This window comes from Eurytemora carolleeae, unplaced genomic scaffold, assembly GCF_000591075.1.
Source record: "Eurytemora carolleeae unplaced genomic scaffold, Eaff_2.0 scaffold461, whole genome shotgun sequence".
Taxonomy (NCBI): Eukaryota; Metazoa; Arthropoda; class Copepoda; order Calanoida; family Temoridae; genus Eurytemora; species Eurytemora carolleeae.
This window is the reverse complement of record NW_019397939.1, coordinates 84162-100612: the sequence shown is the minus strand read 5'-3', so window position 1 is coordinate 100612 and position 16451 is coordinate 84162. Positions and strand designations below refer to the sequence as shown.

Sequence of the window (16451 nt, the reverse complement as noted above, 5' to 3'; positions counted from 1 at the left end):
AATATTATATTATGTATTAAATAATAATAATATTGTGATAATAATAATAATATTGTGAAATTACACATTTGTGAAGTCAACACATGGTAACATACCCTTGAAAAGCTGCTGCAAAATAAAAATAATAAAAATAATTACAATAATAATAATAATACCTATGAGCCTGCTCCCAAAGCCGAGCTTCTTAAGCCTGGATGGAGTTGAGATCTTCTTGAGGAGGAGAGCCAGCAAGGTTCTCATCTTCTCCATACTCATCATTTGGACACCTACACTGTCATCCACCTAGATAGATAGATAAATAGATAAGTAAATAAATAGAAAAATAGATATAAAGACGATAACCCTCACACTTTATTATATTCAGTTAATCTTTGGTCGTGATAAAGAAATGTATCACATTTACTTGTTTTTGTTATTGTTACTTTTATCTTTGTTACGCGTATATTCAGGGTTTTCGAAAATAGACAAAATCATTATTATTTAGTGAGACTCACTGTACCAAGTTGAGTTGGAGTCTCCTGATTGGACGAATATGTCCGGTAATGTAAGCAGTCCTACTATTGGTTATTCTAAACTGAGATCTACCTGAAAATGATAAATCAGACTCACTCTAGATACAGGGCTTGATCAGTTAACACCTATGTTTCACACCTTATCTTTGAGTGTTGTTGTTAGATTTATCATTTCAGATCTTGTAATGCTTGAGTAGACAGATACCCTTTTGTTCCATTATCGGGACGCCAGCATATGTAAGTACGACATTTGTTTGTGCGGTTCTAGTTTAAATTTCCCGCTGTGCAGTAAAAGGAATATGCCCTGTAACTTTCTCAATCTCAAATGTTAGAGTCCGCGAATTCGCAGTACGTAGTTTCATTTATATTTTTTAGTTCTGTTAAATTATGTAGTATTGTATATCTAAAATCATTTCATTTTTACTAGATTTGATCCTGCAATAAATAAGTTATAGAAGAGTGCTCTAAACCTTTATTACGAGACAGAGAACTTACGGGATACAATTATCCGGCCTACCTAAATGGAATCTAAGTAAAGGGTTTTCATTATTAGTCGACGAATTTAGTTATGAGAAGGATTCGTCGCGAAACAATCAAATATATGGCTTCCAGGTATGCTAATGTAACAACAATTTTTCTTTTTTGTCCGAGACCGCCTTCTTTATTTTTCTTTGCGGCGCTCGGTCCCAAATAATACACTCCTTTAAGTCAGGTTCTCATTTTCCTTATTGTTCTCAGTTTTGCCTGTAATTGCAAACATTGAGTATAAAGGATTATATAATTGTGTTCTATTCTTCCGGATTCACATTTTCCTTAGTTCTTCTTCATAATAGTTCTTTGTTTGAGACTGCCGTTTTTCATATTTGCGGCGCTCGGCCCCAAATAATAATTTCCTTCATCTTTAAATTCTTGTTTTTCACTTCCTTATTATTCTCAGTTTTGCCTGCGATTGCAAAACATTGAATAAAAGGAGGTTAGATCTTCTCTCCGATCTAGTAGTTTCTGGTCTAGCAGTTTCAGTATCATTCTCCTAGTAATTTTTTAGTTTTGCCAGCAATTGCAAGACCACAAAAATTAGGAGTTAAATTAATCTAAAACCCTATCTCTGAACTAACATTTTATATGAAAGTTCAATTATAAGTCTTCGGTTGGGGCCCGAAGCACACCCTATCTGAACTAACAGTTTATCTGAAAGTTCAATTATAAGTCTTCGGTTTGGGCCCGGAGCACACCCTGTCTGAACTAACATTTTATCTGTTCAATTATAAGTCTTCGGTTGGGGCCCGGAGCACACCCTATCTGAATCAACAGTTTATCTGAAAGTTCAATTATAAGTCTTCGGTTTGGGCCCGGAGCAAGTTTTTTTATTACCCTATTTCTGAACTCGCATTTTCTCATTGCAAAATTCAGGCACAAGTCTTCGGTTTGGGCCCGGAGCAATCCTAGTAACTATTTTCCTCATTATTTTCAGTTTTGCCAGCAATTGCAAAACAATAATTAATAGGGGATTATTTAATTTATGTTGTATGTTTCTGAACTTGCATTTTCTCAGTGCAAATTCAGCGCAAGTCTCCTGATTGATGAATTTGGAGCAATCCCAGTTAAACCGCATTTTCTCAGTGCGGCACAAGTCTCCGATCAGGTGCATTTCGAAGCAAATCCAGTTTAGTAATCAATCNTGTTACGCGTATATTCAGGGTTTTCGAAAATAGACAAAATCATTATTATTTAGTGAGACTCACTGTACCAAGTTGAGTTGGAGTCTCCTGATTGGACGAATATGTCCGGTAATGTAAGCAGTCCTACTATTGGTTATTCTAAACTGAGATCTACCTGAAAATGATAAATCAGACTCACTCTAGATACAGGGCTTGATCAGTTAACACCTATGTTTCACACCTTATCTTTGAGTGTTGTTGTTAGATTTATCATTTCAGATCTTGTAATGCTTGAGTAGACAGATACCCTTTTGTTCCATTATCGGGACGCCAGCATATGTAAGTACGACATTTGTTTGTGCGGTTCTAGTTTAAATTTCCCGCTGTGCAGTAAAAGGAATATGCCCTGTAACTTTCTCAATCTCAAATGTTAGAGTCCGCGAATTCGCAGTACGTAGTTTCATTTATATTTTTTAGTTCTGTTAAATTATGTAGTATTGTATATCTAAAATCATTTCATTTTTACTAGATTTGATCCTGCAATAAATAAGTTATAGAAGAGTGCTCTAAACCTTTATTACGAGACAGAGAACTTACGGGATACAATTATCCGGCCTACCTAAATGGAATCTAAGTAAAGGGTTTTCATTATTAGTCGACGAATTTAGTTATGAGAAGGATTCGTCGCGAAACAATCTTCTAATTCTTTTAAATTTTAAACATCTATTATTCAAGTTACTTATTTTGTATGTTTTTTAGAATATGCCCTGAAGATGGTTAAATAAACCGAACATTTGAAAAGAAAAGTTTTTGTTTCACGGAGCTGAGAGTGTTAGATTTAGACGAATTGTAGGCAGATAGATAGATATATAGACAGATAGATATTTTACCGTAATTATTGTAATATCAGCTGCTGTTTCTATATCTCCTGTACTAGCTACAGGTTCCAGCTGGAGATCCTCAGGAAGATTGTCAGGATGATCGCGTAGAGCGTGGCCCTCATATGCAGATTTTATCTTAAGAATGGAGGTTGATAATAATACGTAATACATTAATACGTTAATACGTTAATATGTTAATACGTTAATATGTTAATACGTTAATACATTAATACGTTAATACTTTAATACGTTAATATGTTAATACGTTAATACGTTAATACGTTAATACGTAATACATTAATACCTTAATACATTAATACGTTAATACGTTAATACATTTGCGACATTTATGAGTTCTAATTGATATGTATTAGCCATAGACTCAAAACGTACCAACAAAAAGGCAAGTCAGATTTATGCGACACAATATTATGACCTCACAGCTTCTTTAACTTTGATTTTACGCACCACGGGCTGCCGTAGTACATTTGAAATTACGAGCCGGGTCAACCTTTACGGTCCCAGTTTGTAATGTATCGCCCGGACATTGAGTAAATAAAGCAGACACTCAATAGGACTAGCTGGTGCAACAAGGTTGACGCGGTCAGACTTTAGGTTGAATTTACTTTTACTAAAGGGTCAGAGGTGCGTGGCACTATTATATGAGATAAGCAAATTTATTCTGTTACACTTCAGAAATCTGATTTTTTTTTGTTCTTCTCAATAGCTCTTCTAAAAGAGTCGTTACTTTTAAAACATCTTACGTGCAATCACGAGCAGCCGTAGTACATTTGAATTTCCGAGCCAGGCCGGGTCAACCTTTCCGGTCGCAGTTTGTACTGTATCGAAGCTCTATGGACAGGACTAGCCAGTGCAACAAGGTTGACGCGGTAAGACTTTATGCTTCATATAGGTTGAATTTATTATTAAAAAAATCCTGTTATTGCTAGGACCACGTTGCCGGGGGGGGGGGNACCACGTTTGGGGGGAGTTTATACCTTAAAGAATCCCTGGCAGATCTCACAGTAGTACGGTTTATCAGTATTGTGTACACAGAGCATGTGTTTCTTGAGGTGAGGGAGCTGGGCAAACGATTTGTTGCAGAGCTTACAGGTATGCGGCTTCTCTCCTGAATAGGAAAAGGGTAACGAGACTGTACGCGTTATTTCAAATGACCCGTCATGCAAGGAAATGTCTAATTTACAAGAGTACCCTTAAAAGCTCTGATCAAGTATGAATTAGATATCAATATTTTTTGTTTCTTTAAATTGTTTATTTTCATTTGAGATTTCTCTGTGAAAGTGACTTAGCATTTCTTGTTTATAATAAGCAATGGAGAAACTCGCAGAAATATACACTTTTTGAGTCAGAAAAACAACGGTATCTTCCGCGTTTTTGATCAGATTAAGGTTTCAAGCTACTCCTGTATGCTGAGTCCATTGGCACCTGATCCAATCAGGGTTCTGTCATGTGTTTGTTGTCTATTCTGAACCAATAGAAATAGTATGGCGGTAGCATCTATCTTTCTATCTATCTCATTATCCAATTAAAGTTATAAATCCTTCAATCGGCCCTATCAGTAAATGGAAATATTTACTTCTACTGAAACTATGGTGAAGGATACCATTGTAAATCTGGCATTGACATCTTTTCACGGTGGGTCACTAGAAATTACGCTTACAACGGGATAAAACCCGCAAGTGGCACGTCTAATTCACAATGGTATTTTATCAACTTTTGACAGATTTCTATTCAAATAAAAGGTTATCTTATCCGAGTCATAAAAAAATTCTAGCAGTGTGATATCAGTTAGAAATATAGTTAACTATTGAACTGAAGTAAAAACATTTTAGATTCAATTTTTCTTTTTTAATTTTCATTGAAAACATGAAAATTATACCCAAATCCTAAATTCCCAAAAATTATGAAAATGCTAAATACTAAATCCCACTACAGAGAATTCAAACTTTTAAAAAAATGATTATTGATAAGTATACAGGGGTGTATATACTGTATTGTTTAAATCATATTTCCCCCCCCTTCTTTTGAAATTCATTCATTCTCACCAGAATTAGTTATGTTAAACGTAGCAAACATTTTATTCACTGAACTAGGGGAAAATACTGAACTAGGGGAAATACTGAACTAGGGGAAAATACTGAACTAGGGGAAAATAGTGAACTAGGGGAAAATACTGAACTATGGTAAAATACTGAACTAGGGGAAATACTGAACTAGGGGAAATACTGAACTAGGGGAAAATACTGAACTGGGGGAAATACTGAACTAGGGGAAAATACTGAACTAGGGGGAAATACTGAACTAGGGGGAAATACTGAACTAGGGGGAAATACTGAACATGGGGGAAATACTGAACTAGGGGAAAATATTGAACTAGGGGAAAATTTAAAAAAAATTAAATTTAATTTGCGGATCCAACGGACCCGGATCCTAAGCACTGAAAAACACATATGGTGTGTAGAAATATGGTGTCTACAACAAAATTCTAGAACCGATAATATATTGGTGATTATCGGGACGTCCAAAAAATTTCTCTTTCAAAATTTCACCAAGAACATGATGGAAAATTAAAGGACAGGAAAGATGTGTGTGCACTGTGCAGACATGTTAGCACCCTGTTTTTATTACTTTATAATTTATACATATTAATAAAAACTAAAATTTTAAGAAATGTTAAAAAATATGTACCCCTGTCAGTTTACCTGTATGCATCCTCAAATGCAATTTAAGCGCAGTTGAATGAGAAAACGCACGGGAGCATATTTTACAACAGTAAGGGCGCTCTCCGGTGTGCACGCGCATATGGACTGTCAACTGACTTCTCTGATTGAATCTAAAAAAATTAAATATATATTATTAAATAATGAAAACAGTTTTAAAAACAACTGTCAAAATAGTTTGAGCTTTAACTATAATAAAATAACCAAATAAAAATATTTATTCTAGACCCACCAATTCAACCCTAGTAACTGATCCCCAGTTTAGATGAACCCATAGACTATATAGTACAGTGAATCCCAGATATATGAATACATAGCAAGAGTTTTTTTTTTTATAATGTCGTATTACATATTTAAGATCAAATGCCGCGGAAAAATGAGTTTAATATTAATATATCAATTGTATTTATATTTCAGGGCTATTAATTTACCTGGAATTAAAAATAAAAAGAAGTTTCTTTAGAATTATCAAAAAGCTTATGACGGTCTATGTATTCATGTATCTGGGATTCACTGTATGTAATCCTTTTAATAGTAGAATTAAAGGGTCTACGAGCGTTATTTTAAGCGATCATATATGTAAAAATGACAATGCCCTGTTTACAACGGTAACCTTGAAACCTTTGTCTGATTAAGTATGAATTATATATTAATGTTTATTTTGTTGAAAGGGGATTGTGGTTTCTCTACAAAAGTGACTTGCAAGGGGAACATATCAGAATAAAACACAATTGAAAAACGACAATATCTTCCACATTATTGGACAGATAAATGTTTCAAGGGTACCGTTGTGAATCGGACAGTAGGATCACTTGAAATTACGCGTACAGTCCCTTTAATGTGTGGTCTTACTTAGCTCCACACTGTCCACAAGAGTATGGTTTCTCTTCCTCCTCTGTAGCATGAGTTCTCATGTGATCCTTGATATGTCCCTTGAAACTCTTGTTACACACGTTACACTTATACATCTTCTTCCCCTCGTGGTAGCTCAGTATGTGTCTCTTCAGAGTATCCGCACGGGGATATGATTTCTCACACAGATGACATTGAAACTCCTAAATGTAAAAAAATATAGATTTAGGGGTGTATTTTTTCTTAAAATATCACTTTCCCCTTTTTGAAACAAATTTCCCCCCAAGATTTAGTTAATTAATAGGAAAATAAGCGAGTTTTTTAGGAAAATTTGTCCAAAAGGATGAAAAACTTGCCGTATGTTGTTCAATTTTTCATTCATTTTCCCCAGCTGAGTTCATCAAAATCATTTTCTCCCATGTGGTGGGGGGGGGGGTAGTTAAACATCCCTGGTTTATATCGTACCAAGTGAATCTTCAAATGGAGGATCACTTGAAATCCGTTGAAAATCCCTTTAACAACATAAAACTGAATTTAGATGTGTATTGTGTGTTGTTATTATTCAAGTTTATGAAGCGTGTTGTGTATAATTAGGATTGTTTTGCATAAGTCTTGAAGATAATAACGAAATAAGAAGGGGGGGGGGGGTCGAGGAAATGTTTAAGAATATCTGCGCATGATTTCTACCTTACTAATTTGATGCTGACTGGAGTGTAGCTTCAGGTTTCCACTGGAGCTGAACTTCATATCACACTGATCACAGTTGTACGGTTTCTCACCGTTATGTACTCGTTTATGTACAATCAGCTGACCACCCCGGGCAAAGGTTTTATCGCACACATCACATTTAAACGGTTTCTCGCCTGAACAAATGGGAATTTAAGGACTGTTCGTTCAGTAATTTGAACGCGAGAATGTGAGAAATAATCAAGGGAAGGAATACTTATCCGAATTTAAGTAAACACATAATTTGAAGTGAGCTTCCATGCAAAGATGGCAATGCCCGATTCACAACGGAACCCTTAAAAGCTTTGTCTGATCAAGTATAATTTAGATATAAATGTTTTTTTTGTTTTTGAAAACTTTTTTTTTCAATAGTAACTTCTCTACAAAAATTTCTAGCGCAGCAGGAGATTATATAGAAATTACCATAATTAAATCCACATTCCACATAGATAATAGAATTGATAAAAAAGGGTTCCGCTCTGAATCGGGCAATACCATTTTAACATGGAAGGTTACTTAATCACACTTACAGTCCTTTTTAAGACACGCTATTTCTTTAAATTGTATCACCTGTGTGCATTCTCATGTGTAGTTTTAATCTCTCCTTTATTGCAAATGTTTTGTCACAGACATTACATTTGTGCGGCATCTGCCCAGTGTGGGCTCTCATGTGTATTGTCAACGAACCAACCTTTTTCATTTAATCACATTAATATAAGTAGTCAGACTAAAAAGTTTGTTTTATGTCCGATTATAATTTATGAGCCCATTGACCAATTTGATCAAGGTTATAATGCAAGAAAAGCTAATTGCAGTTGCGTACATATTGAAACCAGTTCACTCTCGGCGGAATTTGTAAACAAGAATAGATGCTTCAGTGTTCGTTTAGTATCCGAGGAGGATAAAAGCATTAAATTTTTAAAGTTTTTATAATTCACATAATAGTTTCCTATGACCAGAATATTTCATTCATTGTTCTGTGAAAGATGGATCCCATGTCAGGCTGTGACATCAGTCTTGTGTTTATATTACTGCCTAGAGACAGTACACTGCAGTACAAAAGATGCGTACATCTCTGAAATAACTTTCCTTGCATTATAACCTTGAATTTGATAAAGTATGATTGGGGAACTCGGTAGAACCAAGGGAATATGCTTAGACTAATTTACAACGATTAAGTGGGTTAAACCGTTTATAGTTTGACACTACCCGTTTGAAATGAAACATACACATTTTAAATAGAAGGTCAATAGAGATTTTTCTAAATGTTTACCTGGACAAACTTTTTACCACAAACTCCACATTGGTAGGGTTTCTCTCCAGTATGCATTCTAAACATTTACAAAAATTAATAATAAAAAACTATTTCAATATCCAGTAAGAATAGTAAATATTGTAGATAAAGCAAAATTGTGATCAGAATATAAATGTTTTCATTTTTTAAAAGTTTATTCAAAAAGAAAAAGATTCAGTGAATGGTGTTTTCAAACAAATGAAATATTTGCAAAAATGCAGTATTGACTTTTTTAAAATTTCCATAATTGTATAATTTTAGCAAAGATAATATGAAATGTTAAGATAATATGAGATGTAAAAGATAAAATTACAAGAAATGTTGCTCAACGCAAGTTATCGTGAACTACAGTGAGAACCAGAAATAAATGTCGTCTTTCTCCTAGAATTTTGTAATTAGCAATTTCATTATCCCTACAAATGTTCAAAGAACTTTAATACAGTAGTAGAGGCGATAATATCAATATAATGAAGATGACTTTCGATATAAATTTTGATTTTTATCAAGCTTTTAAATAGCAAGGATACCTAAAGCATGGAAACAAAGAAAATCTGTCAATTAAAAAAAGCTTCTCATTATTTTCTTGTAAACTTGTAATTTGAAAAAAAAGCTTGTTAACAATTAAAACTTCGATAAAAAAGTCGTCTTCGTTATATTGGTATTATCGCCTACCACCGTAGAAAACGTTCTGTTGCAAAGTACAAAACTTATGGCGACATGACAAAATTAAAAGGAAAAGGAAGACGACAATAATTTCACTGTTTTCTGTTTCCCACTGTATGGAACACTTAAAACTGCAGAATAAAGGCCAAATTAAAGCACCGATGCTTTGAGAAAATCAGATTAAAATCTAATACAGTGGTTATATCAAAACGATGAAGACGAATTTTTATTTTAGTTTTGATTGTTAACAGCCTTTTCTTTGAGTTTAAAAGTTTACAAGTAATCAAAGAGAAGCTTTTTTAATTGACAGCTTCTCTTGACTTCTATGTTATATATCCATGTTGTTTAACAGCTAGATTTAAATCAAAATTAAAATCGAAAGCCGTCTTCATTGTTTTGATAAAATCGCAGACCAATGTAGTTTAGTTAATTCTTTTCCTTAAAGGATGTACAAAAAACAAAAATACCTGGCATGTTTTTCCATATCGTATTTTCGGTTGAATTTCGCTGGACACCCGGGACACCCGAATTTCTTCTTATTTTCCTAAAGAGCAATAATTCATTATATCTTATATTTAAACAGAGGGGAAAAAATGTATATGGGTATGTAGTTGCTTTATGCAGTTGCCCAAGGAAGTTACGTGCACTTGTCCCGTTGAATTATAAGAGGAGAGAGATTAATTTATATTTTAGGGTTAGATTAAGTAAAGACACTTTCTGGACCCAGCGCTGAGGCTAGGGGGGCCGAGCGCCGCGGCTAGAACAGGCTCTTTCTTTGTCTTGTAATTTAACGAGGTATGCGCACGTATCTTCCAAACCAAGTAATGTAGTCTAGGCAGAGGGAAAAGATGAAATTTAGGCCACAATTTATTGATACAACTTTGTAACCTCGTAGCTCTTCCAGTTTGGATTTTTTCGCATACGTCTCAGGAAAGCAAATAAATCCGATATACGTATTGCAATTTCTAAACAATTTTTTTCTTTTGCATGGCTATTCATCAAAAACTAACGATTGATGGACAATTGAGCAACACCGGGTACTTCTGCTGGTTCATCAATAAATAAAGAGAATGTGTAACTTTAAGAAAGTTATTTATCTCGAATGTTATAAAAAAATAACCGAAATTTTTGAAAACAGCTTACACGACAAATACATAAAGAAACAATAACGTCATAAATTTCCACAGGTACATATTGTATATATGTTTATAACTTAAATGCGGATTTAGAAATTAAATAAAAAAAGTTATGATAAATTTACGAAATGATATATTATTATATTAAATCCGCTCCCCCCCCCCTCTCAGCTACCCGCATACAGATGTTACTTATCACATATTGATTTCTGTTATTGAATTGTTTAACTGACTTCAGCTAATTGTTTCAGAGGAAGCTGTTCCTTTATCGGGCATTCAACTCTCCGAGGGGGGGGATCACGAGGGAGAGAGGGGGGGGGGGGTGCTACTGTTGATAAGAAATTGTAGAATTAAAGTTCAAACACGGCTGAGATTCAGGATGAGTGTTAAGACGGAAACCAAGGGGTTTAGAGGGGGGGGGGGGAAAGGGATCCAATTTCCTTATTTTGGGCCGCGTCTCATATTTCCGCTTTGTTCTTAAAAGTTTGACCCCAAATACATTAATATGAAGTGCATTTATATTTTAATAAAACTAAGAAGGGTAAATCGTGTATACGATGAGACTTTTATGAAGACTAATTCTCTCTAAATATAATGAGCTAATAACAGAATTTTGTTTTCTCCTTTTAAAATAGTTTTGAAATAATTGATTGCAAGGAATTAAGTAAAAAAACTGAAAAAATCTTTAAAGTTCTCATCCTGCATCATCCAAAAGACCCACAAAGTTTTAATATTGAAAAAAAATATAAAATTACCAAGTCAAAGTCGGCGTCATCGTTGCTTTTTCCCTCTTCCACCCCCTCCTCATTCTCTTCTTCGTCGTCATGAGCCTCATCAGCGACTAGCTCTTCGTCTTCCATCTCTTCAGGGTCGTCAATATTTGCCTCCTGGTCTTCTTTCGCTACAATAGCTGACCGTCGCGGATTTCTTCGACTAAAAGTAAACAACTTTTGCGGATTTCTTAAATAACAAACGCAACATAAAGACTACGAAATCTTTATTGTTTTATGAAGCACCCTGGCCTCCATGAATAAATTTCTATAGTATCAGATTTCGCTGAATAGATGAGATTAGTTTGGGGAGGGAGGAGGAGGAGGGGGGGAGGGAGGACGAAGGGTTAAAAAATGTATAAATACGACACCTTCACTTCCTTATTTTGACTTAAACACAAGGCAAAAACGTTAAATCATACTTAAAGCTTATTATGAAAAACAAAAGAAAGCCTCCCCCCCCCGCGGCCGTGTGAGTAATTTGAATGATAGCATGTGTGGGTGTGTGTGTGTGTGTAACCATTCAAAGTTAAAGGGACAAATATCGATTTCTGTTAAACCGGCACGTACTATATGTTCAAATTTAAAGGGATACATACTACACATATATTGATTTTAACGGAATGGGATTCTACCAGTTTAACTGTGAGGGAGTGGGGGGGGGGTATGTTTTGAATTTAAAGGGGGATTTTTTTATATATATAACACATGTACAAGCATAGGTTTAGGTGCAGGTGCGGCATTATACACCTGCACTGTTTACTAATTAAATCCGGGTATTAAGTTACTATTTAGTTTAAATCTTCTGCAATTATCAACATATAATGAAATTTCAAGTAAGGTTTTCTTTAAAAAAGAGTGACATATCGGCCTTTTATCCATTTCCCTAATTCTCTTTGCAGCGTAAAAATGGGAGTTACCTTTATAGAAGATGTACACAATTAAAAATAATCAATTTCCAGCTAGAAAAAGGGGTAAAAAGGGGGTTATCTATATATATATTATATACTTTGTTTTTCTTGTCTGATTGTATCCAATAAACGTCAAAACGGCTGAACCGATCGGGCCCACATTTTGGGTGAGCCCTCATATGACCTCAGAGAAGGGGTCATTTGATATATGGACATTTCATAGAACAAAATTATAGATAGAGCATTTCATAAATAGAACATTTTATAAAACAAAATAGATAGAACATTTAATGGATAGGACTTTCCATAGACAGGACATTTCATAGATACAGTAGATTTTTCATATACAGGCAATTTCATAGACAGAAAAGAATCTTCATAGATAGGTAATTTCAACGACAAAAAGGCAATTTTTTCAGAAACAATTTGAGGTTTTGGGTATGTAAAACTGTGTCACAATTTTTAAAAATGTAAGTAAAAATAAGAATAATATGTGAATTAAAAATCAAAGAGATCGTAGAAAGAACAGAGTATGCAATGCTGTTTCCTGATCTCCATACCCTACGTATTATGTTTTAATTTTAAATTTTATTATTAAAATGATAAATTAGTATAGGCAAAGATAAATTCAAGATTTTGTTTTTAAAAAAATATCGTTTATTTTGATTTTGGCAAAGATACAATTATTTTGTTTTATAAAAAAATTATAAACTTAAAAAATGAATTTTAAAGTATGCTTTGATTGAGTATGACATCTACAAAACATGTGCGTAGGAAACATTATCCAAAATTTTACACATGATATATAAACTGTGAAATATGAAATATCTAGAATTTAGAAAGCTGTTTTTTATGCTGCGTTGAACTTAGTTCAATATATTCCTTTATCACTCTGTTATTCAAAAATTATATTTCATAAGAACATTTTTTTGAATATCATTTGTTTAAATAATCAACTTTAATTTAATAATGAACAATTGTGTTTTGCTGATTAAAAAGTCTATGTAAAAATAAGCCACATGTTTCCATCTATCTTCAAATTTCACCGACATTTTTTGTATAAAGCTTTATAATCTTTCAATTTAAACTTTTTTGGACAAAATTTCGAATAAAATGATCAATCTACATTTTTAAATGTTTGAAGTTGTGTCTAAAATTAATTGTGGCAACAATTTATATTCACGAAGTAATCTAAACTAAACTATTCTTTAAACGTATACTATTTATAATACTCACCTCATGTTTATCTTCTGATAACAGACTTGAGTTGAGTCAGTGCAAACCGTTGTATGGGTTTATAAGATGCACTAAGGAAAAGAATATATGTTATGTAAAGTATATTTACTAGTGAGGAGGGAGGGGGTTACTACAAGAATTGCGAGGCGATATCGCGTTATGGACCGGAGCTGGCTCCGACAGGATAGATAGATAGATAGAAAGGAAATATTGTATCCTCAAAATTCTGGTTAAGTCCGAAAACTAGCGATAAATATTGCTAAAACTGCGCGGAGAAAATCTAGAATTAAAAATGCGGGAAAATAGTTATCCCTGCAGAGGGTAAAGAGTAAGCTTGTGTGTTGCAGCTGTTTTCTGGGGCGGAAGAGGAGGGGGTAGAAATGTGGATGAGAAGGGGGGTAACGGCTTTCTCAAAGTCGATGAAGAAATTCGATAAATGTTGATCGATAAATACTTTTAAACTAAATCAAAGGAAATTTGCTAAAAAAATCTAGTTTACTTAAATAACTCTCGACATACGTTAGGTCAACCCAGACCGAAATATATTTTCAATAAATGTGGAACTAACATCTACTTTTTTACTCTACAGAGGTTTGGTCCATTTCCGAGTTTTTGTATCTGATTGCTTGCCTGTTTTTCATGGGAGCAATAGAGAAAAAATATTGCTTTTGAACGATACACACTTAGCTAACATTAAAATCGTCCAACTTTATTATAAGACTTTTTTTTATAAATAAAAATTAAATAGGTTTTTGTATTAATTGTATACAGATAAACTTAATTATGGTGCATCATCATTTCATAATTCCCCCCCCCCTGGGGAAAAAAATGAAAAAATAGACATCATTAGTCTATTTTCTTCTTCATCCTTTTACATTTATTTTCGACGTTATAGCTAGAAAAAAAACTAAAAAATGTACATGAAAAAAATACATAAAAAAGCGATTTTTAAAAGGGAATGGGGGGAACAATGATTTTTCAGAAAAATATATAAATCTGAAAGCATATTTTTCCTCTCAATTAACAAGATTTGAAACCGATTTGATATTTGTGTCGCTTGGACAGGCTATTATTAAACTTTAAATAATTGAATCTGTAAATTGATCAATGGGGTCCTGATTAAAGTACTTTTCAAGGGCGCACTCTATTTAAACTTTAGTCTAATTAAAAATGAAAAATATATTCTTGTTTTTCAACATAAAAACTGAAATTTTTTTATTTTTGATAGCCGTTTCTCTATAAAAAGTGATTTTCGGCCTAAAACGGAAGAACCCTTTTTTCCTCAGATTAAGATGTAAATTGGGCGTGCATTCCTTTAATTGCAATGAGTCGCTGTGCTGACTGTCTCATTAAAGGGGCTGTAAACATAATTGATCCTCCATGCAAAGATGGCAATGTACGATTAACAACGGTGCCCTTATAATAGCTTTGTCTGATCAAGTATGAATTAAAGATATGTTTATAATTTTAAAATTGATTTTTTGCTATTTTGAATTCTCTGAAGAAGTAAATAGCGCAGTTCTTCTACAGGAATGAGTCATATATAGGAATTATCATAAATAACCTTTTTAACATAGAACGTTATTGACCAGATAACGGTTTCAAAGGGTACCGTTATGAATAGGGCACCGCAATCTTTGCATGATTTTTTCAATTGAAATTACGCTTACAGTCCATTTGGGTCTTAAAATTTTCTGAAAATTCTGAAAAAAGGGAAACAAAAATGTAAAGAAAATTTTCTTTGTTAACAGTGATTCTGAACAACTAATAATTCCAATGTTTTGAATACCAAATATAATTTTAATATGTTTTGTAGTCATGTTCAGTTCTCCACAGCTTAGAACTCATGTGTTCATGTGAAGCATCTTTCAAGACCATAATCCATTCTGAAATAAATACAATTATTTAAACTTCTAGTTCGATGATCATTTACTGTACAGTGAGTATACAGGGTTACCCAGAGATGGAGGAGGCTTCAGAGATGATTCTTTTATGTTTTTACCGTCTGTAGTTCCTTAAATTTATGATTCCATGATTCTGTAAACTTGCTTCTTTCTTTGTCAAATCAATTAAAAGACAATTTATTAAATTAACCTTGAAATCTTCATATTTCATTAGTTTCAAGTAGTCTTTGAATTATCATGCTTTATGGGTAGCCCTGTACAGACTGCATATGAGTAAAAATCGTATAATTTGTACAAGCAAGATAAGATTGATATTTACGAAATATAAAAAAATCTTGTAATTCTCTAAGCATGGTATGCCTTTTAGACACAAAAGGGCTGGCATCATGGCAGGGTACAGGGTGTCCCAATTAACATGGAATTCAGTGACGAATTCGATATCGTCTTTTTAAATAATTTTTTGATTTAGTATAGTGATACCTACTGAGAAAGCTGTAGTCTGTAAGAGTTCGTCAATCGTCTGCTACGTTCACATTTTGTTTGTTTATGTTTTGACTGCGTACGGTTGTACTTAGTAAAACAAGAAAATTGCAGTATACAAACAGAGTAAACTTAAGTCCGTCTTCACTTTTCATCTTGCGGAGACATTATAGACACATCTTTAGAGTTCTTTAGTCTTTTACCCTTTTCATAAAATAAACTCTAGCAGACATAATAATATTATGGCTTTAGAAGTTAGGTATACCAATGCTAATTCATAACAAAGACGATATCCAATTCGTCACTGAATTCCCATGTTTTTGGGACACCCTGTATGATCTCTAACTCTCATTTTTTATTTTTAATTACGTGGGTTTTATAATCTTTTAGGAGTTGAGGAGATTAAAAGAATTGAAAACGTTTTGGATAGAAAAATTTCCATATTTGATTTTTTTTATTGTTACTATTGTTACTTCCTGCTCCTGGTTTTATGTTTTAAAAGCATAAGAATAATATTTGATTTAATTATTTAGTCTTGGAAGAAATTATCATTATTAGAGAAGAGTATGAAAAACCATCTATTCATCCAAACTTTTGAGATCCCATGATTTACATTCGATACCCCGAGCTTTTAATCGGAGAATCCCATTTTTTCATTGGAGACCAATTCATCTTTCTGCATGCAGA

General features: G+C 33.5%; 1 protein-coding gene across 2 annotated transcripts; it reads right to left on the bottom strand.

The window, feature by feature from the left end:
• Positions 1 to 59: 59 nt before the first annotated feature.
• Positions 60 to 15885, bottom strand: LOC111716406 (zinc finger protein 501). Of its 2 annotated transcripts, XM_023491861.1 has the most exons (12): positions 15170 to 15885; positions 13381 to 13451; positions 11219 to 11396; positions 9795 to 9871; positions 8644 to 8701; positions 7941 to 8061; positions 7332 to 7507; positions 6645 to 6847; positions 5775 to 5905; positions 4050 to 4180; positions 3061 to 3186; positions 60 to 282 (listed from the first exon to the last, which is right to left on the bottom strand). In XM_023491861.1, the coding sequence occupies exons 2-12, from the start codon at positions 13383 to 13385 to the stop codon at positions 61 to 63; spliced, it is 1428 nt and encodes a 475-aa protein (XP_023347629.1). In that variant the 5' UTR covers positions 13386 to 13451; positions 15170 to 15885; the 3' UTR covers position 60. The 2 variants fall into 2 exon arrangements, with proteins under 2 accessions (XP_023347629.1, XP_023347628.1); XM_023491860.1 differs by lacking the exon at positions 15170 to 15885 and having other exon boundaries at positions 13381 to 13741.
• Between the last annotated feature and the right edge of the window lie 566 nt (positions 15886 to 16451).

Bases quoted from the DNA above. Each gene is read 5' to 3' on its own strand.
- LOC111716406 (XM_023491861.1), bottom strand. The intron at 9,872-11,218 runs GTAATTTTATAT...ATTGCTCTTTAG, and splicing joins ATGACGCCGACTTTGACTTG to GAAAATAAGAAGAAATTCGG. The intron at 4,181-5,774 runs GTAAACTGACAG...TTTCCTATTCAG, and splicing joins GCATTTGAGGATGCATACAG to GAGAGAAGCCGCATACCTGT.